Here is a 23,500-nt window from a genome sequence, read left to right as displayed (position 1 = left end):
TAGATTTTTTAAATTAACATACATGAAAGATATGAAAAGAATGTTATAAACACACAAATTTTTGAACAATAGAATTTTTTTTAAGCTAAGAAACTAATTCTTTAAATTAATAGTTCTTTAAACTATTTACACATGATTTTGAAGTTTTATAATAATAGATGATTTTAATTTTGTGTAATATATAAAAAGCAAATGAGATTTATATATTATATATTAACATTATTGAGAAACGTTTGTTCCATTTAGTATCCATATTTTTACGAAGATGAAGACTTTTATAAGAAATATTCACCTTCGTTTGACTTTTTTTATTCAAATAAATATGTTAAACTATTTATATCAGATAGACAGCAGATGAAATAGTTTCAACGGTTTTAGATTAAATGATTTTGTTAAATTTTGTTTGCAAATTAATTAATACAATCTTGTAAAATAGTTTCTAGTTATATGCCATATATTATTTTGAATATTGGCATTTTGAACATTATCCCATATAAACAATTTGTTTTGATAACATTTTCATGTAGTATGGAAGAACGCTGTATCTTCAAGTTGAAGAAAACATTAATGTTATTTTCATTCATTTTGTATCTCTTACAACTATAAAAATTATTGTACATTGAGATGCTAACTATAATTAATGTAAGTTCTTGTTTTTCTTCCTCTTTTTGAATACTTGTTATTTAAAAACTATATAGGAATTCATTCATATATATCTCATATCTGTATTATCTTTAACATAACAAAATTATTTGTACGAATTTGTATGAATAAATTAACATAACACACCTTTCATATTATCAAATATTAAGTTTGCATTAACGCTAAAAAAATGCAGATTGAACATCACTGAGCCAATGACATTGATGCTTCATTTTATTATTAAAGGTCAATTTCCCTGTAGTTCTTTCAGTTGCCGTACTAATCCTGGACTTGCTAAATCCAGAGGCGTTTTCTTTTGTTTATTCATCAGTGTTGTGGTAGCACCATTTTTCACTAACAACTTAGCTTCATCAACACGATTTTCCTCGCATGCTAAATGTAATGCACTATTGCCATCAACATCTTTACTATCTAGAAAAAAAGTTTCCTAGGTAAAATATATACATCATAGAACTAATATTTATAACTCATACAAATTATTATCTAATAATTCAAAAAATACATTTAATTACATTTACTTAAAAACCACAACATCTAAATTGATGTTCAGAGAAATGTAGAATAATAATCTTCATAATTGTTAAGAAATTAAGCTGTTGAAAGCTTACTATTTTTAGATGAAAACATCTATTTAAAGATTATTAGAAAATTAGATGAAATAGGTATTGATTAAACAAAGATTTTAATATAAAAATCTACCGATATCTAAATTTCGTCCATATTCTATGAGAAGTTTCACAATAGCAATATTGCCCTTAGATGCGGCTCTATGTAGTGGTGTAGCACCACGTTTGTCGGTAATATTAATATAAGCATCTTTTTCTAGTAATGCAACACAAATAGATTTCCAGTTTTTTGATGCCGCATATTGCAATGCTGAATGGCCTTCTTGAGTTTTGGCATTAACATTTGCACCTTCATTTAGTAAGATATTAACAACTTTCTCACGACCAGCTGATGCTGCCAAAATTAATGGTGTCATATCCATCTAAACAACACAATTAAAATATTTAATTAATTTAACATGATGCAATTAAGGAGTAGATGATTCCTCATGTAAAAATGAGTTGATGCTAGGTGCTACCCTACAATATTTTTATAAGCCTTTGGACAACAATAGAACTTGAAAAACTAAAAATAAGTAGTAGTAAAAATGAGTAGTGTAGTTTTGAATAATATCTAGTTTTGAATGTTTCTAAACTATTACTTATGACATATTTGATATGAAATTGATTTTTTAGGTTTTCTTTTTGAAGTAAAATTACATTATCAATAGAGTTAGTAATTTATTCTAAATTGTTTATAAATACAAACAGGAACTAACAATAGTTAGATTAGATGAATAAAGAAAGCTGTATTTAACATATGTCAGCCTACCTTACAATTTTTTTTAAAGAGATAAGACGAATTTTATCTTATATTTTTAACTTTGCATGAAGAAACTTTTTTTTTAGTTATACTATAATTTCATGTATTTTCTATATAATACAAAATATTATATTCTATTATTACTATATTTTATGATATGAAGCGATATTTCATAAGTGAAATTATTGCTAAAATATTTGCTTACATTCCTAAATGTTAATTCAGACTAGATAATAATAATAGTCGCAAAATACTTATGTGGCAAATAATCTCTCATTTAAGGCCTAAGGTATAAAAGACAACAAATATGAGTCGTGCTTGTAGATTTTAAAGTATCAAATTTGCATCTGATGTCTCATGTATATACACATTGATATGTAGCATAAATTTTAATCTTTCAAATTGTATTCAGAGATCTTCTTATAATATCTTTTGAGTTATAAAATGAATCTTGCTATTAATTAAAATCTAAACAATCTAAATTCAAATAATGCCTAAAATATGTCCTCATCACAAAGGATTATATAAAAAGATAATATAAAGATCTAGAAATTGTATGACTGTTTTTATAAATATGTAATTACTTATTATTAACCATTTCATAGTGTATTACGTGAAAGATTCAGGCTAATTAAATGTAGTATTATACATTTCATGTCTTAAATATCATCATATATACATATGTACATAAAACAATTATTAATAGGTATTTATTTCTCATACTAAGTTGAAAATGTGCATTTTTTGTATCTGACATTAGAAAAGCAAGAAATTTTGATAATAAAAAAATAATTATTTTCTAAATCATTATCTCTTTGTACTTTTATTACATTATCAAAAGTTTAATATATAAAAATTTATTTCAAGGTATGCTATTCAAAACAGTGTTCTTCACAAATTTCAATTTAACAAAAAAAGTTACATATGGTAGACAAAATGTTGACCATAAATAAGTTCAATGACCTAAAATTTATATCTTCTTCTTATGAAATAACTATGGTGTAAACAAATATTATTTTACAAAATAATACAAGATTAATATCTGTCGATTTTTGTTATTTTTCATAATAATATACATGATCAATATCTGTTAATTTCTATCATTTTTCACTTTTCGAAAATACAATAACATGTATCATAAATTACAAATTATGTATAGTAGTTTAGATTTATATAAATTGCGTATCACTAAAATTCACAGAAAAGAAGAGATAAAGGCAATTATAAATATAAAACAAGAGTATAAGCTTCATTATTTAACAGTGTAAATATTAATTTTAAACGACCAAAATTTTATTTCATAGAAACATATTTTTTTGTTTATATCGTTTTTAACCGTTTCAGCTCCAAACAGCGCGATCGCGCTGTTTAGATTTTGTGTCGAAGAGTCCCATGCTGACGGTATTTTGTATCTCATTGTTATCTTTTCCATACTTTTAATTGAACAAAACTTGAAATATTTATAAACTAATAGTACGCATATATAATAATATAGATAAGTAATAAATATAACGAGCGCTATTGTGCCGCTTGTTTCTTTTCGCAATCGATTAAGACAAGCGCTATCGTGTTGTTCGGGATTTTTTCACTCTATTTTTTCAATGACCCCTAGGATTCAAACGGTTAAATATGTTTTTATGTAATAAATCATAACATTAACACTTTATATATAAAAATAATATATATATGTTATTATATATATTATATACTATATATTTATTGTATATACTAGGAAATAACATATTCAATGAAATTGAAAACAATATTTTAGTTCCTATAAGATATCATATGATATCAAATTTAAACGACTTTAAAATGCTTTTCACACAGTAAGTTTAAGAAATCCCTCAACAATTCAATAGTTTAGTTTAGTTTATTACTTTTCTACTGAAAACAATTCAGTAGAAAATCTGCTTTAGGTAAATATTGCCTATTATATGTAATATTATATGTAACATACTAATAAGTAAATATATATCGTGGTTTATTTAGAAATAATAGATAGTTAAAATAAATGTTAGGTAACTCTGAATAAAACTAGTAAGATATAAGAAAGCATATTTTGCAATTTACCATAAAATTATATGACAAATTACTTACTAATGGCTTATTTTACTTACATCATCAGTAGGATCTACCGGTACATCAAGAGATAATAAATATCTTACTAAGTCATCGTGTCCTCCAAGTGCTGCCCAATGTATTAACATTCGACTATTCTGAAGAAATAAATTTGACTAATAACATAACCTTAAAAAATATTTCATATAAACAACGATGCACTTACACCATCCTTAGCTGTTTTTAATCTTTCATTTTCATTTAATAAATTTTTAACGTCTGTGGTTTTGCCGCGGTAGGCCATATCATATATCGAATTTTCAGACATTTTTGCTGTTTTCTATCTAGCATGTAGCACACGACTGATGTTTATGTTTGATTTTAAGTATTAACAAAGAAGCAATGAGAGTCCTCCCATCCATTGCTTAGTTGTTTCACAATGCAAGTGCTGCACCATACAGCCAAATGTTGAACGTGTACCACATTAGTATGTTTAAGAACCTATAAAATTAGGGTACAGACGAGATATGAGGGTAGACCAATCATGCAATATATTTTTTTGGCCCGAATTCCTGAAACTCTAGAGCCCTACTACCATTAACTAAAAATAGGATATTCTTGTATTGCTGTATGCTCATCTATGTTATTACCATATTCGTGTCACTCCCAACATTACCAACAGAATACAAAACAGATTGTACCGCTTACTGTAGTAAGGATTACAAATTGTCACATGAACGATACCCACTTTAAAAAGATAAAAATCTACGAAATAATTTACAATCTAAGATTATTTGGAACAACAGTAAGATACAGGCAAAGAGATAAGTAGGTTAAATTTCCAATTTTCTGGTTGTTTTTAATTAGTTTCCACAATTAGTTAATTACTTTGTTTGCAATTAATTAACTAATCTCTTTCTCTTTGCTTGTTTTATTTCACAATAGTAGTTAGTTAATATAAGCTAGTATTAGATACAATGAAACATCAAAAAGGTAAAAGGAAACATTATAATTTAAACAAGTGCAATTTTTCTAATTCCAGTAATTGAAAACATCCAATAACACTCAATGTTTCAAAGAATGGAATTAGAACAAATCAATTACCAAATATATTAAATATTATTCTAGATGTTTTACACAGCACAGATTAGAAACTTAGAGCTATTGTTTCCAATCAAAATACAAGTAATTAAAGAATGACAAAAAGACGGGTTAGTATTCAAAATCCTTATTAGAAATAAAAAATTCACTTTTTATTCGATTATTTACATTTGCTTAAAACCGCCAAGAATAATTGTTATAGAATTTAGAACGAAATGAAGTTACAAGAGCATTTTACAAATTAACCGAAAAACAAAAAGCCAGGTGATTTTGATAAAATGAAATGTAAGCCCGAATTCCAAGTATTCAACAAAAGAGTTTCTTTTACTTTGTTCACTGCATGTTCAACTAATTGTATAAAACCGAGCATCATACCAGCTTTTTCGAAACCTTCAATAACTTGTTTGATAATTTAAATAGCAAATCTCCTCGTGATGTATATCAACACAATTACGGAGCATGCCTAATGTTTAGGTTATATAGTGGTTAGTAATGATATCTTCTGGATTAAAAACTCCGCCTCGTTTCTTAAGATTGCAAGAATTAGTAAATGTCATTGTAAGCTTTGCCATGATTTAAAAAAGAAAAATGTAATGTTTTTAATGATTTCTCACTTCAATACAGATATTTTAAAAAATTTTGTTTCAATTCCTAGAATGCATGGTGACACATACAATCGGAATCCTTCTGTAGAAGCAGTGCGCCCCACCATCAGAACAAATGGTGTTGAATTTGAATAGTAATTCTTATAACAATAATTGTCAACCTGATTGTGACGCAACTTTATTAGAAGAGGATATAATCTTGTCCCAATTCATTACGTCCACGTCAGACGATGTTCCATTAAATAAAATGGAAAAAGAGAACATTGACATCGAAAGTGAAAATATACAATTAGAAATTGGCAATAAATTAGCAGTATTGTCGATGTCAACGTGCTCTTTAAAGATGTGCGTTATAAAATATCTCGTCGGATATATTGTCAAAAAAAGCACTGAGATATTTAAATAGTAATAAATATAACAATAAAAATCTATATAATAATAAATATAATGATAAACATCTAAATAATAATAAATCGGTGCTTTAATTATTTTGTTGGTAAAAGTAGAGAACATCCGCGTGATGAACAAACAGTAATAGCCCTTCGCGCATATGTTATTAATGATGCGATTACTTTCGGACATTTATTAGTGCCATCTAATAACTTTTATAACATTTTCAAAGTTACAAATGCTATATTCGATTATTTTTATCCGGCACTACGCAGTGAAACGTCTATTTTGGATAAATTATTTCGGATTGTATCTAAAGCTATAAATAAAATATATCTAAATTGATTTATCTAAAACGAATGTGCTGTACATCGGAAAGATATGGTCTATTTAACTCTACAAACAAAATTCGTAAGGATTCGGTTTGGTTAGGTCGGCAGCTGAGATGTTCTACAGGCATTATAGAGCAATTCTAGATTACGAAATTTATGAAATTTATAATATATCCTTCTATATATACATATGCGTGGTTTTTTTATGTGTCACGGTGAAATAAGTAACTATAACGCATGAAGAGTTTTAGACTGCTGATATTTATGCAAAATTGTAGTTTTATAAAATTCTTCGTCTTTATACTTCGTACATTCTTGAATATGTAGCATACTTTGCATATTTTTGTATATTTGTATTTATCATAATTGCAGAAATATCCGTAATCTAGTTTTTATGCCTTGTACCAACTTAGAAACAATTCCTAATACGTATTTCTAATAAGTATAAGTGTATATATTTACGTTTCGTTCAAATTTTAACTTTTTCAGGATTTACTAAATTGACTTTTATTTTACTCTTTGTTTTAGTTTCACTTTTTATATTTTCTTACACAGATTATGATAGCTGAATCTTATCGTCAGATGTAGCTACTAAATTTTAAAAAGGTTTAAGTTAGGATATGTATATATGTGTATGTAGATAAATTCATAAATCAGTGTTTTTATTTATACATTAATGTATGGATTATTATTATAGAAACATTGGATGTATTCTGGGATTACTAAGCCGTTTTTTATGCCTGTTAACATTATTACATTATTCAGCACATATATATGGTATACGTATTTATATATGTATATATACATATCTGAATATGTGGTAATAGAACTAAAATGAAAGGAAGGCATTAAAATAAATAAAAATGTCCTCTTTCTTGTTATTAACAAGCATAGCTACTTATTCACGCATCAATCCATTGATCTATTATCGTTTGAAATACAAGACTTTCTTTCCTTTTTTAAAAGAATATAATAAACAATTTCTTTTTCTTAAGCAACGAAGTTTAATTATTACGCGATTATATTATTCTCATATTTGTCTATTTCATATAGAAAAGTATGAACTTCTTCGTCGAACCCTACAATGAAATAGGCTTTTGTAGCGTAGAACAACAGCGAATATACCTTGTTTGTGGTAGAATTAAATAGGTTATTGTATATGCTAGCGTAGAATTAAACAGGGCAGATTTCTAGCTTTATAATTTCTTATATATGCTAACGTGGAAGGCCTTCAACATTTAACCGCATGGTGCAGCACTAGTCCGGGAACAACTAAAGCGTGAGCACTCTCATTTCCTCTCTATCTCTATTATTGTTAATGTAGAAACACGTACATAATTAAAAACTTGGTGATTGATATACTCCTCTTCATTACCAGAAATTGTGGATTTTTATGTGGTTATTTCAATATATGAACTAAGTTTATTGCTATAAACATTTAACTTAAAAAATATCCTTTTGTAAAAATTACTGTAATGTGATAAATTTATGTATTTATCTTATTCGCTTGTGTATTTATAGATGTTCCTACATAAAACTTGTAATTAAAATCTTTATTTATACTGTATCGCAAACATTAAAGTATATAAAGCTTATTTCAATGGCAATACCTTCACCGGATCCAAAATATGTTTTCCGGGGTGATATGGATTGTGTGAATTGTATTCTTTTTCAAATGACGCCTAATGTGGAAAATCTCTATGCAGGCACTGCTGAAGGCAATGTTCATATCTGGGATTTAAATGTAAATAAAATACTTTGATACTTTTCTCACACTTTATCAAATGATTTTCTAAATTTGCTATAGCTTGAAACAAGACAGATATAGATACTATGACATAAATGTATAGGTAATAGGATAAAGTTTCTCTGATATTTTTGTAATGCAGCTTCTTCGTGTTAAAGACAAACAGAGAACTATACCAAATTAAATCAGAAGAAGATTCTTGTTTAAATTTGCAAAACTTAAGAAATGATACCTTGCTTGTACAACACAAATGTGGTTTAATGAAAATATATAAGAAAAGAGAAACTCAGTGGACTGCATATAAATTCATTAATATACATTGTCATTTTTGCAGGTAAATTTTAAATGTAATATTTTATGGAAAATTAGTTACATTTACTTGATATATATTCTACTTATTGTATAAAATAAATTATTTATAAAATATCTGTAACAGGTTTAAAATATTTTCTGAAAATGAAATATTCGTGCCGGTTAAAGAATCCACTGTTGGAATATTGTCTTTAAATACTTTTAGTGTAGAATTGAAATTGAATTCTTGCAATTTCAAGAACTTGGGAGAAGTAATGGCTATCAAACCATTAAAAAATGAAAAATTAGTTTTAGTTGCTTATGAAGCAGGAGAGTTAATCTTATGGGATGTTCGACAAAGTAAAGTATTAAGTTCTTTAACAGTAGAGACATGTCCAATGGCTTTAGACTTTGATACTACTTTATCAAAGGGCGCTATTGCTGGTCCTACTAATAATATACAGGTACAAATTAAGAAATAAGCATAAAATATATAAGTAATTGAATTGGAAATATATTTATTTTCATTGAACACTTTCATAAATAGAAGGCTAACTAAGATTGGTTTTTCTTATATTAATATAAATTTTATATTTTTAGATATTTAGTTTATCAGTTGATCATTTACTGCATAATAAGAACAAAATAACAATGACAAATCCTGGCACTTCTATAATTACAATTAGACCTGATGCAAAAATTATGGCAGTAGGAGGATGGGACAGTCGAATTAGACTATATTCTTGGAAAACTTTGAAACCATTAGCTGTTTTAAATCAACATAAGGATACTGTACATGATATTAGTTATTCTATAGAAAGAATAAAAGCATATGATAATAAATTTATAATGGCTACAGCTGCAAAAGATGGATACATAGCATTATGGGACATTTACAATTGAATCTTATCACAAAATGAAAAACTATTATTGTAAGTTAAACAAAAACATTTTCAAGTAATAAAAAAATCTAGTTTAATATATATAAAATTACTACTATTATTTGCTCATTGTAATGAGACTTACAGCCCAGTACAATCTCCATTGCAGATGTATATTTAATAATAACATTTTAGGTCATCTCAAAGATTTATTTCGTTTCTTTATTGTGGAGCCCAAGAAAGACAGAGATAGAGAACTCTCCGAACCGCTCGGTATTGGACGGACTTGGAAAAAGTCAGGCGGTCTTGAGCCGATACTTACGACATACAAATTAGAGTAACCCTACCCTTTGGCTCTTTTCGTCTCGATCGAGATCGTTCAACTTTATCTAAGTCTGTCTGAGGTCGTAATTTTCTATACTCATACACACTCAGTAAATACAAAATTTCTTTAAACGATTTGGTTTGCTAGCTATCGCGGCTATTCCATAGAACTGATTGCGCGAAACAATTCCCGGTGTTACCTATGACTCGTACCAACGATGACACAATTATTAATAAGTAGCCGAAATAAGAAAAACACACAGCTTTTATATTCTTTACTTCTTTGTTATGAGATAGTTTCAGTTGGATTGTCGAAAATCTTATGAACAAAATGATACCTATAATGACTATATTTAAATTAATTTCTATTTTCCAATCAGCGGCATTTCGGGTGGACGTGAAAGTGGTATTTGAAAACAATGGCTGACTACAATACAGGAGAAGCAGATGCGAACATCTGAGCTAAAAGACGAACTGAGAAGACGACGGCTGAGAGAACTAGCGGGCAGAAAACGCGAGCTGGTAGAACGATTGCTTGCTGCGTTACGCGTAGAACGGGAACACGGTGCACGAGAAGACGATCCAGAGGATGACAACGACGACGATTCAGAAGAAGACGACGACGATTCAGAAGAAGACGACGACGACGATGAGATTGGCGTGGTTGGGGACCGTTTGGATGTTAACGGCCCAGGAAAGCGCAATCTCAATAGTGAAGACGACGGAGTTCGGGTAACTCCAGTGTTAAGACGATCGAGGCAAGACGAGCCTAGGTGCATGCTGTTAACGTTCAGAGACGTAGAGGACTCGCTAGAGAAGTTCAGTGGGAACGGTCTGCCGAGTGTAAGTCGATGGATCGAGGACTTCGAAGAAATGGCAAAAGTGTGTGGGTGGTCAGACATCCACATGATAGCTTTTGCTAAGAAACTGCTCACGGGCTCCGCTCAATCCGTCGTGAAGCGAGAACGATGCACGAAGTCCTGGATAAAGCTAAGGAAGGCGTTAAAAAATGAGTTCGAAGACGCAGTAAGTGACCAACAGATACACCAGGAGTTAGCAAATAGAACGAAGAGACCAGATGAGAGTCTGCAACAGTACATGAACAGTATGCGTGAGATTGCGGGACAGGGAACAGTCGATATACCGTCGCAAATCAGCTATATCATTCAAGGCATCCCCGACGAGGTCGCGAACAAAGCCGTGTTGTATGGAGCCAAGAACATGCAACAACTGAAAAAACGCCTGAAGCAATATGAAGCGATGAGGAGGGACATGAAGGCGGAGACAAAGTTTGGGGGACGCAAGGAGGATAAAGGAAAACGATCGGAAGTGCGAAGCCAGCCGAGGCCAACAGCGAGTGATAAGAGAAGATGTTTCAATTGTGGCAGTGCGGATCACTTAAGTGCTAAGTATCCGGAGAAAGGAAAAGGTACGAAGTGTTTCAAATGCAACGAGTTTGGACATGTGGCGGCGAATTGTACAGCGCGACAAGTAAAGACTTACGTAATCTCAAGACCGGAGAGGAAAAAGTACTTGAAGGACGTGTCGATAGATGGCTGCAGGTTTGCCTCGTTAGTGGATACAGGTAGTGACCTCACGTTTATACGATCGGATGAGTATGCGAAGTTAGGATCACCACCTCTGGGAAGCTGCAAACTTAGGTTTGATGGTTTTGGTTCCGCTGGCAATAGTACCTGGGCCGAGTTTACATGACGGTCGACGGGTACGAATTTACTGTCACCCTGCATGTTGTCTCGAATGAGGTAATGACAAGACACAGCCTGCTGTTAGGTACTGATTTCTTAGACCAGGTAGAGTTGCGAGTCAAACGGGGCGAGGTGACCTTTTTACGACTCGACGGTCAGACTGACAGTCACGAGGACGCGCCGGATGTACTGAGGGTAAAAGCGATAGAACAAACCGACGAGATAGACTTGTCTCATGTACGAGAACCTCATTACCGTGAAGCCATTCGCGATATCATTAAAGGGTATAGGCCGGAGAAGAAGCGAGACGTCGGGATAACCGCAAAAATAGTTCTGAAGAGCGACAAACCCGTAGCACGAAGACCGCGAAGACTGGCGCCGTTGGAAAGAAAGGAAGTAGCGCGAAGAACGCGAAGGCTGGTGCCGTCGGAAAGAAAGGAAGTAGATGATCTGATGGAAGCGTGAACAAACGAGGGTGTCATCAAACCGTCAGACTCGGAGTATGCGAGTCCGATAGTGGTAGTCCGAAAGAAAGATGGCTCCATCAGGGTTTGCGTCGATTTTCGTGAGCTTAACGAACTCATTGAGTGTCCACATTTTCCGTTGTCTTTAATTGAAGACATTTTAGATGCGTTGCAGGGCGCCCAGCTTTTTACGACGATAGATCTAAAAAATGGGTTTTTCCACGTGAGTCTAGACAAAGATAGCCAGAAGTATACTTCTTTTGTTACGCCAACGGGGCAATACGAATTTCTGAAGTTGCCGTTCGGTCTGAAAATTTCCCCTATTGTCTTCCAAAAGTATATATTGAAGATTTACAAAGAACTGATGGATAAGGGTATTGTCATCGTGTACATGGACGATATCATTATCCTTGCAAAGAATTTAGAGGAGGCATGGGAACGCTTGCAGATGGTCGTAGAATTAACTAGGCAGTATGGACTAGTCATAAATTGGAAGAGATGTCGTTTTATGCAGAGGGAAATCGAGTATTTGGGACACATAGTCTCGGGAAACACCATAAAGCCGTCCGCTCATAAAACCAAGGCCGTTGCAAACTTTCCCAAGCCAACATCGGTTAGAAAAGTCCAGAGTTTCTTGGGACTTACGGGATATTTTCGAAAATTCATTAGAGGTTACGCGAAGATTGCCAAACCCTTAACCGATCTGTTGAAAAAGGAGATAGACTTCAGGTTCGGGGTTCGGGAATCAGAAGCTTTCGAAACTTTGGAAGCAACGCTTACCAGCGGGCCTGTGTTAACACTTTATAGAATAGGTGCAGAGACCGAGTTGCATACGGACGCGTCCGCAGAGGGTTACGGAACAATATTAATGCAACTAGATCTAAACGACGGACAATTCCATCCGGTCTACTTTGCCAGTGGAAAAACAACTCCCGCGGAAGCGAAGTACACCAGCTACGAACTGGAGGTGCCAGCAATAGTAAAAGCGTTGAAAAGGTTCAGGGTATATCTGTTAAGCGTGCCGTTTACTATTGTTACGGATTGTCAAGCATTCGCCATGACGATGAGAAAGAAAGACTTGTGTGTGCGTGTGGCTAGATGGGCCTTGTTACTGGGCGAGTTTAAGTATCAGGTGTGTCATCGGCCGGGGAAAAGTATGCAGCACGTGGATGCTCTGAGTAGGAACCCCCTGCTGAGCACTATGTATGTAACAGAGAGTGAAGACGGGCTGATTGCACGGTTGAGAAGGGCACAGAACAAGGACATTGAAGTCCGTAGGATTTTGGACGCCGCAACGTGCAGTCAGGCCGATGGGTATGTAATAAGAAATAATATGTTGTATAAGGAGTGTAAGGACGATGTGCTAATAGTAGTACCGAAGGCAATGCAGGTTCAAGTAGTCAGGCAAACAAAACAGAGGCTAGGGTCAAAAAGGACTCCTGGTTCAAGGGACTACGCGTAAAGGTCGAACACGTGGTATCCAACTGTCTTAACTGTATCCTAGCCGAACGAAAATTAGGTAAGCAAGAGGGATATCTTAATCCGCTGGACAAAGGCGACACGCCGTTAGATGCTTACCATATTGACCATGTGGGCCCCATGACAGCTACAAAGAAGAGATACGCGCACATCTTTGTAATAGTGGATGCGTTCACGAAGTTCACGTGGCTTTATCCTACTAGGTCTACTAATACCGCGGATGTTGTCGACCGACTGAAGAAGCAAGCGGCTATTTTTGGGAACCCACGACGAATCATCTCCGATCGGGGAACAGCGTTCACATCCAACGCTTTCCGAGAGTATTGCGAAGGAGAAAATATAAAGCATTTATTAATCACGACGGGGGCGCCAAGGGAGAACGGGCAGGTAGAGAGGGTAAACAGAACTCTCATGCCCATTACGAACTAAACTGACTGCCCCTAAACTCGATGATTGGTATAAACATATCGACCAGGTTCAGAAATACCTGAATTCCACCGTAAACAGAAGCACGGGGAAAACTCCTTTTCAGCTACTGGTCGGGGTCGAAATGCAAGTCAAGGAAGATGCGCAAGTTAGAAAGTTGATTGACGGCAAGTGGGCCGCGAGGTTCGAAGAACAACGTCGCGAGCTACGTGAGGACGCGAAAAGGAAGATCGCCGCAACTCAAGAGGAGAATCGGCGAAATTACAATAAAAAAAGAAAGAGTGCGAAGCAGTACCAAAGGGGGGACCTTGTCGCCATAAAAAGAACACAGTTCGGCGCAGGGTTAAAACTCGGGAGCAGATTTTTGGGTCCGTACCGGGTAGTGCGAGCCATGCGGAATGACTGCTACACCGTGGAGAAAGTAGGAGAGCATGAGGGACCCGCGCACACCTCGACGACTGCCGATTTCATGAAGTCTTGGGTCCGGAACGCCGAAGATGACACATCCGACGATAGCGAGAATGAACACAACATCTGAGGGCAGATGTTACTGCAGGATGGCCGAGTGTAGTATCGGGGAGAAGGGCCTAAGAAACGTCGAGCTAAGTGCAGACAATGTTGCTAGAGCCGAGGCGCTGTCGGCTCCATCAATGCGTTATCGGGTCCTTCAAATAAATAGCTTCGCCGAAAAGACCTACGTGACCCTGGCTACGAGCGTCTGCGGAACACGTGTGCGGTGGGCCTAGCAAAAGAATGCTACAACGGCCAGAGAGTTAGTCGAGAAGCAGAGTGCGAGTTGAGCGGATGCAGAGTATGCATCGACGTGCGACGATATTGTAGTCGGTCCTCTTGTTGTTGAATATCACTTATTAAAATACATTAAACTTTGAGCCTACCATCATTACTTGTCCTTACTCTAAGAATCCATCAGTTACTACATAGATTTCCATTGTGCCCCTGTTTCTCCATCCATTACTTTATTCCTTTCTGTCCCGTCTACTAATCTCTTGTTTATAACTTTTCCAGTATCTTTCCTATGTAATCCAGCGTCCATAACGGTCCAACGTCTTCAGGAGCCCGTCATACACAAGGTTCCACAACAGCGGTCCTAAAACCGACCCCGCGTACACGTTCCTCCTTACAACGCCATCCCGACAGTGTACGACAATCTTCCTCTCGACCAGGTAATCCCAAATCAGCTCCTGCAGTCTTCCTGGTAGCTGCCTTCTTCTAATTTCCTCTCTTATCTTCCCCCAGCTCAGGGTATTCAAGGCGTTCTTCACGTCCAAGGCGACCAGAACGCACACCAGACCCTTCCTTCTACATTCCTCGGCAATCGCAACCGTCCTATCAAGGGCTTCCAGAGTTCCTCTCCTTCTCCTGAAGCCGTGTTGATCCTTGTGGAAGGAATCCCTACCGATGCTTCTCTCAATAAGCATCTTAAGTGCGTGCTCCCAAACTTTGCTCAATGCCGGCAGTATGCTGATCGGTCTATACGACGATGAAATCAGCGGGTCTCTGGCTGGCTTGGGTATAAGGACAACCCTAGCCACCTTCCATACCGCCGGTATTCTTCCTGTATTATTTATTTCGTTGAGCACATCCAGGAGCACTCCCGTCCGTTGTTCCGCGACTATTCTTATAATTCCTCCTGAAATCCCCTCCACGCCAACAGCTTTCCTGGGATCACACTTACCGACGGCTATCTTCAAATCTTCTTTGCCGATGTCCAGGTCCACTTCTCCGTCGGCTGTCCCAGGTGGGATCTGTAATTCTTGGTACATCTCCGGCCGCGATTCCTGTCTGGTGACGAAGAGGTTTTCCAGGATCCCTACCACCCTGTCCCTTCCAAGGGGCTCAGCTGGTATCGTCCGCATCATTTTTACTCTCACTACTCGGTACAGCCTACCTCACGGGTCCTGGTCCAGGGTAGCACAAAACCCCTTCGAACACTCATCTTTACTGCGTTCGTCTTCTTTAGATCCTCGGCACACGTACGTTCCAGGCTCTTCTGCAGCCGGTCGCCGCATGCCGTCTCGTCAATATTCAATAAATTAAAATTATTATCAGATTTATCTAAAAATCTATCCACGTCAATGTCTTTCGTCACCATTTAAAATTCCCTCCTACCGCCCGCTTGACATTATTTACAAATACGTGTAATAAATAATAATGGTCAAAGGCTGAGTACCAATCAAACACCGTATTCTTCCTCCAACTCAGCCTCATTCGTCGATTAACGCTTAAAATATCCGGGAAACTAGTCCTTCCATTTCTCATGAAGGAATAATTTTCCATTGTCTTAATCGGTATCAATTCATTTTTTGTAATCACTTCTAGTAGGTATGTTCCTCTGGACTCCGTCTTCTTGCCTCCCTATGCCGATGATTTGGCGTTGAAGTCCCCAACCACCATCAACGCCGGAGCTCTTTTCCTACCGTTCTTCAATACTTCTTCGAGCTCCCTTACATAGGCATCAAAGTCGTGCCTATTCATGTTAGGGGAACCGTACCCACCGACGCAATATACATTCTCGATCCTGATTCCCACTATCCCTGACTTGCTGATCAGGGTCTCGCTCACCGCATGCCTATCATTAAACAGGGTGACTCATATGGATGCATCCCCGCCCTCATCATTGAACCAGCAAGCTGCGGATCTCTGTCAAAGAATTTCGCGAAGAAACAAAAGAAGCCGGCTTAAAACGATGCTTTTGTCGCGTAAACTTGAGGGTTAGATGATAAAACAAGAAGGTTGAGCCGTAATACAACTATTAACTTTCTTTTTTTATTAAACTTTATTATGAATTCAATAATCACAATCACAGTTCACTCCAACAACTTTATACAGAACCTAGTTACACTGATGGGTATGTATAAATCAAGTACGCGACCTTCTAAGGGTAGAAACCGGTAAAGATATGTTGACTATTCTAAAGATAGAGAATAAGTGAAGTTTAGTGACGATGTTGTGGCGGAGGAAAGCTAAGGGTGGGTGTGTCTAAGGACACGGGACCGTCGGATTTGTTGATGACAATTTTGGTTACGAAAGTGAGGATAGTAGACACCGCTTCCGATTGGATAATAAGAAAGTTGATGGACCAGGAAGGGTTTTAGCCGCCCTCGAGAGAAAGTTGCTAACAAAAGATACCGAACATGAGAAAAACCAACTTTCCCGTGTCAACCCGTAGTAAACAATAAATGTAAAGGGGCACTTAAAATAAAAGATACTTGTTTGGTCTGAAGGACCTTAACTATGAAAATGCCAAGACCCATGCTGGGTCCTTAAGACTATTGATAGTACGCGCCAAGGATGGCTACCATCTTGCCCGCGGTGTGTGGCATGGTCTCTGATGTGGACTGATGTTACACTTTCTTTTTAATAGAAACTTTATTTTGGACAGACTATCACGTGGCACGTGTACGTTGCAACAATGCAGCATAATTATAGTTATAATACATATCATAATTATTTGATAATAATATATTGATCGACGACATTGTCATAGATAGCAAATCGATACTCTAGAGTTGGACCTATGCAGATGCGATGTACGTGTCACGTAAAGTTGGTACTTGGGTTGTAGTAAGAAGGCTGGAGTCGTAACCCAACTACTAATTTTCCTTTATAAAACTTTATTATAAATGTTAACACTTACAAAATAACACCGAACCGGAGAAAAGGGGTTGTATGAGTATAGCAACTAGAAGAAGAACAAGAACTGCCCGAGCTGGGTAAAGTCTCGGTTTATATACTTTTTGGTTTTAGGATGTTGAGGGGCTAGGTGTAGGTTATGATGTGGAAAAGTGTCCATATCCTATCTCTGATGTGGACTAAGGTGCGTCACAGCCTTGGTGTATGCTATGATGATGTGGTGATGTGTCCAAAAGTGTCCGAAAGTCGGCGGTCGATGTCTTATCACTGATGTAGGTTGAGATGTGATTGATGTCACGCAAGAATCGACGGGAGCGTATAAATTTTCATATGCATCCTGCTGTCTAATTTACGGATGATTCTGGATAGTAATTTTTTAATATATTTAATATATTTCGTAAATTCATATATTTAATACTGTACATATAATTTTATAAAAATATAAATATAGAATATATAAATATATTAGAATAATACTATAATTTATGAGATTTGTTTATTTGTATCCTTTTACGTTGTGAAAAGTATCTAATAAATTTTGGTTGTAAAATTTTGTCCTTCATAAAGACTGTTTTGTAAGACATCCATAAGATGTGTAAAATTTTGCGATTCCATTTGTTGAAACTTAATTTATCTATTGTTTCTATCTCACCTAAAATAAACATTGATATTTATGTACAGTTACTTACATAACCGATCAAACACTCTATCAAACAGAATAACGTTTTGGACATTGAACCAAACAACTTGAGCTTTTTTGAAAAATTAGGAGGAATAGTTTACTAGATGACGCGTAAAAAAATTTTTGAAAAAATTGCAATCAATCAGAATCGCAAAGTACAAAGTAGAGGTTGCCCAAATAATTGTAATGAATATTTAAACTACAGATTTTTTAAATTTATGTCAATTGTACGTGTATACGTATAGGTGTTCGGGTGTAGTTGTAAAAATTTTAAGGGATGCTTCTTGAAGCTGAAATAAGATGAAAATCTAGAACAAAAAAAATTGCGTTATCAGGTTTGTTTTTTATTAGTTACTGACAATTAACAATTGGCCGAAATATCCCTGTACATGAGCAAACCTCCTTACACGAACGAAAGTAGGTTAACCTAAACAGCGGGATAACACAGGGATCCTTAAATCGAACGGTACATAGGCAGCAGCTTACCTTGTACAAATCATAGAGAAGAAAATTAAGACATTTAAAGGCGTAACCGTAATCGATTACGATTATATATTTAACGTTTATATAGCTAACGTATGGTTTAAATTTCATTACAGGTTCAAATACAAAATTTGCAAAAAGAGATCTTTACTATTTTCTTCGCGATTCCGACCAATCGCATTGTTTTCAAAACTTTCTTCATACGTCATCTGGTAGACTATTCTTCCTAAATTTTCAAAAAAACTCAAGACATTTGTTCCAATTTTTAAAACCTTATTCTATTTTATAGTGTTTGATCGGTTATGTGAGTAACTATAGATAATAATATTTCTTAACATCGCATAATAATATATCTTACCTATTAAAGATGTTTTTATAATGTGTCTTGCAATTCGTTTATCAATATTTTGCATAACTAAAAGTATACCTTGGATATTTCTTGGCTCATTATCAAATAACTCTTTTATCAAAATGCAAGTATATTCTGCCTGTAATAAGCATGCTCGTTTTATGATTCTCATTATAGTGTTTTCAGAATTAATTGTTCTGTTCAAAATAAATTTTGATAATTTTAAACATGCTATATTACTTAACCGCTTTCTTAAATATCTGAAAAAAAATTTATAGTTAAAATCTCTATGAAATACTACAAAATATAGATATATTGTAATTATGTAATAGTATACTTTTTATCATAATATTCATAATATATGTGTGTTTACACAATTACTTACACTAGAGGAGGTAGATCATCCTTTTTAGAAACTTTTATTGTATGACTAAAATTGGTATGTGAATGTTTATATTCTACTTCTAAAGTAGTACAATTAATTTCATAGCCAATGTAAGTAATATTGTCCACAGTTATGTTTCCATCACAAGTCACAACATTAGTACGAGTCTTTGATGGTTTAAAGTAACAATTATACTGTGGGATTCCTTCTTTTGTAAGTTGTAAAAATCTATTCCACAAAATAAAATGATTAATAAAATATATTTTTTTGAACTTTTTAATTATGAACTTATTAAGTGATTTTGTATCTTACTGTCTTGCAACACTTTCACTTTCAGTGACATATAAAATGTCATCTACATATTTTATAATTTTTCCAGTTGTTAAATATGTTGACATTGCTTTATGTAATATAAAATTATAATATATATCTGATAAAACTGATGATGTAATTGCACCTTGAACAACTCCTTTTGTTATAACATGAACCTCCTCATTTATTTTTACCTATAAATCAAAATATTATGTTTTGTAGCTTCAAACACCGATTTTAAATAGTATTTATAGTATTTTAATTACATAATTTTCATAAAATTTTGTTTTTCATACTCTTTGTTGAAAAATAACTTCTGAAATTTTTTCTAGTAGCCATTTTTTTTTTACTTGTTGCCATCTCATATTTGTATTTGAATATAATGTACCAGGTGCTAAAGGTAATAATAAATTTGGATCAGAGAAATATTGTTTATAACATACAATCTCCTCCACAAATTTTTTACTTTTAACTGCATAATACTTGAGTATCAAATTTTCAGGAAGATCTTTACAGAGTGTTTGTATAATGTTATATAATTCCTCTATAGTATAAAATAAAAATGTTAGCACCTATTTGTAAATGTATTAAATATTTAAAATTGAGAATAATTATACCTTGTATTATAGAACCAAAAGCATTTGTTACATCACAAGACACAAAATATAAATGTGTTGTTCCTTCATTACGTTTATGTTGAACAATTGATTCCCATTCATTTCCAAAATTAGTGTTTCCATATATTGTAGTATGCAATTGTTTTAAAAATTTAAATATTAGATTCAAATGATTTGTCTCGGGATTCTTATGGTCAATGGTATAATATCTAGAACATAACTTTTTAATCAATATGAAACAACATACTCATGTTTAAGTACAATTTGATTACATACCTTGGTTTAACGTACTCTGGCTTAAATATAGGTCGCACATCAGAATTTTTAGGAATTAATACATATCTGCCTATTGGTGGCTTCCACCCCTTACAGTTAATATCAGGTTGTAAGGTATTTGAACGTTTTCCTTTCTTAATAAATTTCCTTTGAATGGAGTTCCAAGTTGAACGCATAATATATAATCTTTCGTTATTTTTAGAAGCTAATGTCATATGAAAATAAGTGTACAATATCTTTAAAAGAAATCCGACAAAAAGCCATTTTACAAGTTTTGCTATAATGTACCATTGTGTCCTAGTAGTTTTAATATCTTGCAGCCATGTAATACTAGAGATCTAAAACATATATTTTCATACTGCAAATTCATTGAATGTAATTAATTTTGTTAAAAAGATGCTGTTACGTACATCTAATTTTTTAATAAAAGGCATCAAATTAAATGATTTAAAGCATGGTGTGTCCAATAAATGAAACATAGCTAGTTTTATTTTTTTTAAATTCCGTAACTTTCCAAACAAGCCCAGAGGAATTATTTTAGAGAATATAAGATCAAAAAATAACTTTAATTGCTTCTTGTTAACCTGATATTCGCATTCTGACTTTACTTCACTAGATTCTTGTTTCTGGGTTAAATGCTTCAGAACACTAAAATAATGGAATTTTGTATGTCTCTTTTTAAATTGCTCTAAAATCGGAGAAACAAGTGGAATAGAACCTTCATAATCAGCAACGATATTATTTGTCATAGTTCTTTCTACAATAAACTGATATATTTCTTTTCCAGTCTCAGCCTTATTGAAAAGACATTCTTTCAAACTTGTATAACTTTTATAACTTGGTAAACATGAAGATGTATTATACAAAGAAATAGTTAATTCTTTCTTCATATACTGTAAATTATGATACACATTTTCTTTAGGAAACATTTTCCTTTTTTCTGTTTTAGTCTTAGTTCTTATTTGAGTTGAATCTAGAATAATAATTTATTACTATTGATCCATATTATGACATTTCTAACTTTTAATTATATTGAATTTACGCAAGTTTAGGTATACTTAATGACATAAATGACACAAAATTATGAAAGCTTATTTGAAATATCATAAATATGATATTTAGTATGTAATACATACGATTCTTTGCACTTCGTGTAGTAAAATGATCCATCGCTTGTATTTTATAATTAAAACGTCAGTATTGCTTACGTCAGTAAACTGCCGATATTTCTTAATACAAGGGAAGTCCAAATATCAAACACTGGTATCAAGGTATACAAATTGCTTGATTAAAATTAAGAAAATCCCTACATGTATATGCGCATTAACTCCTCGCCGATGAGATACCGGCAACACGTGCTTGACATTACAGGCGAAGAGTAGAAGACAAGACAGGCAATAGTTTTTCGCCTGGAGGTCACTTGACGTCCTTACCATTTTTATGTCACATGCGACATTATCGATTCGATATAGTAGCTTGAATTAAAATTAAAGCTAAAGTCTTCTAAGACATTACAAATAAAATATGGAAGGGATATTCTATAATCGCAAAGGAAGTACTGAATCGTATACTTATATATACATACTACTCAGAAAATAGCAACACAATCTATAAATAACTTAAACAGACAATTTAAGGTCATGAAAAGAGAAAGAAAAGCAACTAACTTACATGCGTACACATTACATGATGTCTTCCGATATTTTACAATACCTCAGGGTGTTCCATGATGAGTGTTAATAACTTACTTGTTGCCTAATAGAAGAAAAAAGAATTTGAAATGATATGTTATAAAAGATTATATATTATGTCGGAGTTTATGTCACGTAAAATAACAAAATAAAAAAGGAATTTGAGGTGAAAAATAAAAAAGAAAACTTTATTTTTTTTCTAACATCAATACACTTTACAATCTACTTCCGAACTCTAGGCGTGACATGACGTCTGATTTTACTTTCGATCGGATCCGATTACTTTCTTTTGTCATCCCTCAACATCCCCACCGTCCATGCATTTGCTAGGCGTCCGCGATCGTTGCCACGTAGCGTTGCCACGTGCTCTTTCTTCTAGACCCTTCGGTGGAAGGACCGTTGGGATGTTGATGGTTCATTAGGCACTTCAGCGATATACATTGTCGCCGAGCGCCGCCACATCTTTATCTCTATCGTCAGTCCGTCGGATTTGAAGTATGCCGATCGTGACATTTACATTAGAATTAGGGTTAGGGGCGTGAAACAAATCTTCATTTGTATTACACATTGTCGTTACGCAATAGAGAAGATATTGACTAGTTCAAATACGATTGTTACAGAATTTGACAAGTAACCGTGGTAATTAGATACTCGACAAGCTAATGACAATGATCCTAGGTTCAATAACGAATCCGCGGTCAACGGGATGATAGATGTACGTGCTCACAAACTCTAAGTCGGACTCTTTGTTAATAAAACGCGTAATATTCACTGATCGTAAGGCATTACTGTTTTCATCGATGAGATCGCAAGAAAAGAAAGAATTTCCGTCCCGATGATGCCACAGAGGAAAACTATGATGGGATGTGTCTAAGGACACGAGATCAGCGGATTCGTCGAGGATAGCCTTCGTTCAGAAAGTGAGGGAAATTGACGGAAATTGGCGTTGCTGCTAGTTGGTCAATCTCCATATCGGTGGTTAGAAAAAGATGCTAGCCGCCCTCGAGGGAAAGTTGCTAGTGGGAGATGCCGTTTGTTGAAAAATAGGTCTCCCCTATCTTCCCGTAGTTGAGACAAAGACTGTTTGTCTGTTTGGAGGACTTTAGTTAACTAAATTTTAAGATTTATAACGGGCCCTCAGGCTAGCTGAATATGTACTGCGGAGACGCATCGACATTTGGCAATCATCTTACTCGAAGAATAGGGGCCGCGT

The 23,500-nt window shown here is 34.2% G+C and overlaps 4 protein-coding genes and 1 long non-coding RNA gene across 10 annotated transcripts; 3 read left to right on the top strand and 2 right to left on the bottom strand.

Moving 5' to 3' along the window:
* Window positions 1-297: 297 nt before the first annotated feature.
* Window positions 298-4,645, bottom strand: LOC100746699 (26S proteasome non-ATPase regulatory subunit 10). The gene is made up of 4 exons (XM_003489739.3): window positions 4,319-4,645; window positions 4,152-4,250; window positions 1,363-1,651; window positions 298-1,074 (listed from the first exon to the last, which is right to left on the bottom strand). Exons 1-4 carry the CDS (start codon window positions 4,418-4,420, stop codon window positions 890-892), a joined length of 675 nt encoding a protein of 224 aa, XP_003489787.1. The 5' UTR covers window positions 4,421-4,645; the 3' UTR covers window positions 298-889.
* On the top strand, window positions 3,253-6,237 carry LOC117151694. Its single transcript, XR_004461790.1, has 2 exons — window positions 3,253-3,530; window positions 6,205-6,237. It is a non-coding gene; the product is annotated as an uncharacterized LOC117151694 (long non-coding RNA).
* A 1,551-nt stretch (window positions 6,238-7,788) lies between these two features.
* Window positions 7,789-10,115, top strand: LOC100747289 (guanine nucleotide-binding protein subunit beta-like protein 1). Of its 2 annotated transcripts, XM_003489744.4 has the most exons (5): window positions 7,789-8,264; window positions 8,426-8,601; window positions 8,704-9,022; window positions 9,159-9,490; window positions 9,635-10,115. In XM_003489744.4, the coding sequence occupies exons 1-4, from the start codon at window positions 8,121-8,123 to the stop codon at window positions 9,459-9,461; spliced, it is 942 nt and encodes a 313-aa protein (XP_003489792.1). In that variant the 5' UTR covers window positions 7,789-8,120; the 3' UTR covers window positions 9,462-9,490; window positions 9,635-10,115. The 2 variants fall into 2 exon arrangements, with proteins under 2 accessions (XP_003489792.1, XP_024223617.1); XM_024367849.2 differs by having other exon boundaries at window positions 9,159-10,012.
* A 425-nt stretch (window positions 10,116-10,540) lies between these two features.
* Window positions 10,541-11,476, top strand: LOC105680819. The gene has a single exon (XM_012386013.1). It carries the CDS (start codon window positions 10,541-10,543, stop codon window positions 11,474-11,476), a length of 936 nt encoding a protein of 311 aa, XP_012241436.1.
* Window positions 11,477-17,799: 6,323 nt separating this feature from the next.
* Window positions 17,800-22,395, bottom strand: LOC100747169 (telomerase reverse transcriptase). 5 transcript variants are annotated; one of them, XM_012386023.3, is made up of 10 exons: window positions 22,268-22,387; window positions 21,733-22,099; window positions 21,007-21,569; window positions 20,597-20,934; window positions 20,321-20,529; window positions 20,000-20,247; window positions 19,704-19,897; window positions 19,392-19,619; window positions 19,016-19,266; window positions 17,800-18,144 (listed from the first exon to the last, which is right to left on the bottom strand). In XM_012386023.3, the coding sequence occupies exons 2-10, from the start codon at window positions 21,764-21,766 to the stop codon at window positions 17,969-17,971; spliced, it is 2,241 nt and encodes a 746-aa protein (XP_012241446.1). In that variant the 5' UTR covers window positions 21,767-22,099; window positions 22,268-22,387; the 3' UTR covers window positions 17,800-17,968. The 5 variants fall into 5 exon arrangements, with proteins under 5 accessions (XP_012241446.1, XP_012241447.1, XP_012241445.1 ...); XM_012386024.3 differs by lacking the exon at window positions 21,733-22,099 and having other exon boundaries at window positions 22,268-22,395; XM_012386022.3 differs by lacking the exon at window positions 22,268-22,387 and having other exon boundaries at window positions 21,733-22,221.
* Window positions 22,396-23,500: the final 1,105 nt, after the last annotated feature.

This window comes from Bombus impatiens, unplaced genomic scaffold (assembly GCF_000188095.3).
Source record: "Bombus impatiens unplaced genomic scaffold, BIMP_2.2 scf_0366, whole genome shotgun sequence".
NCBI lineage: Eukaryota > Metazoa > Arthropoda > Insecta > Hymenoptera > Apidae > Bombus > Bombus impatiens.
This window is presented reverse-complemented; position numbering and strand designations above follow the sequence as displayed.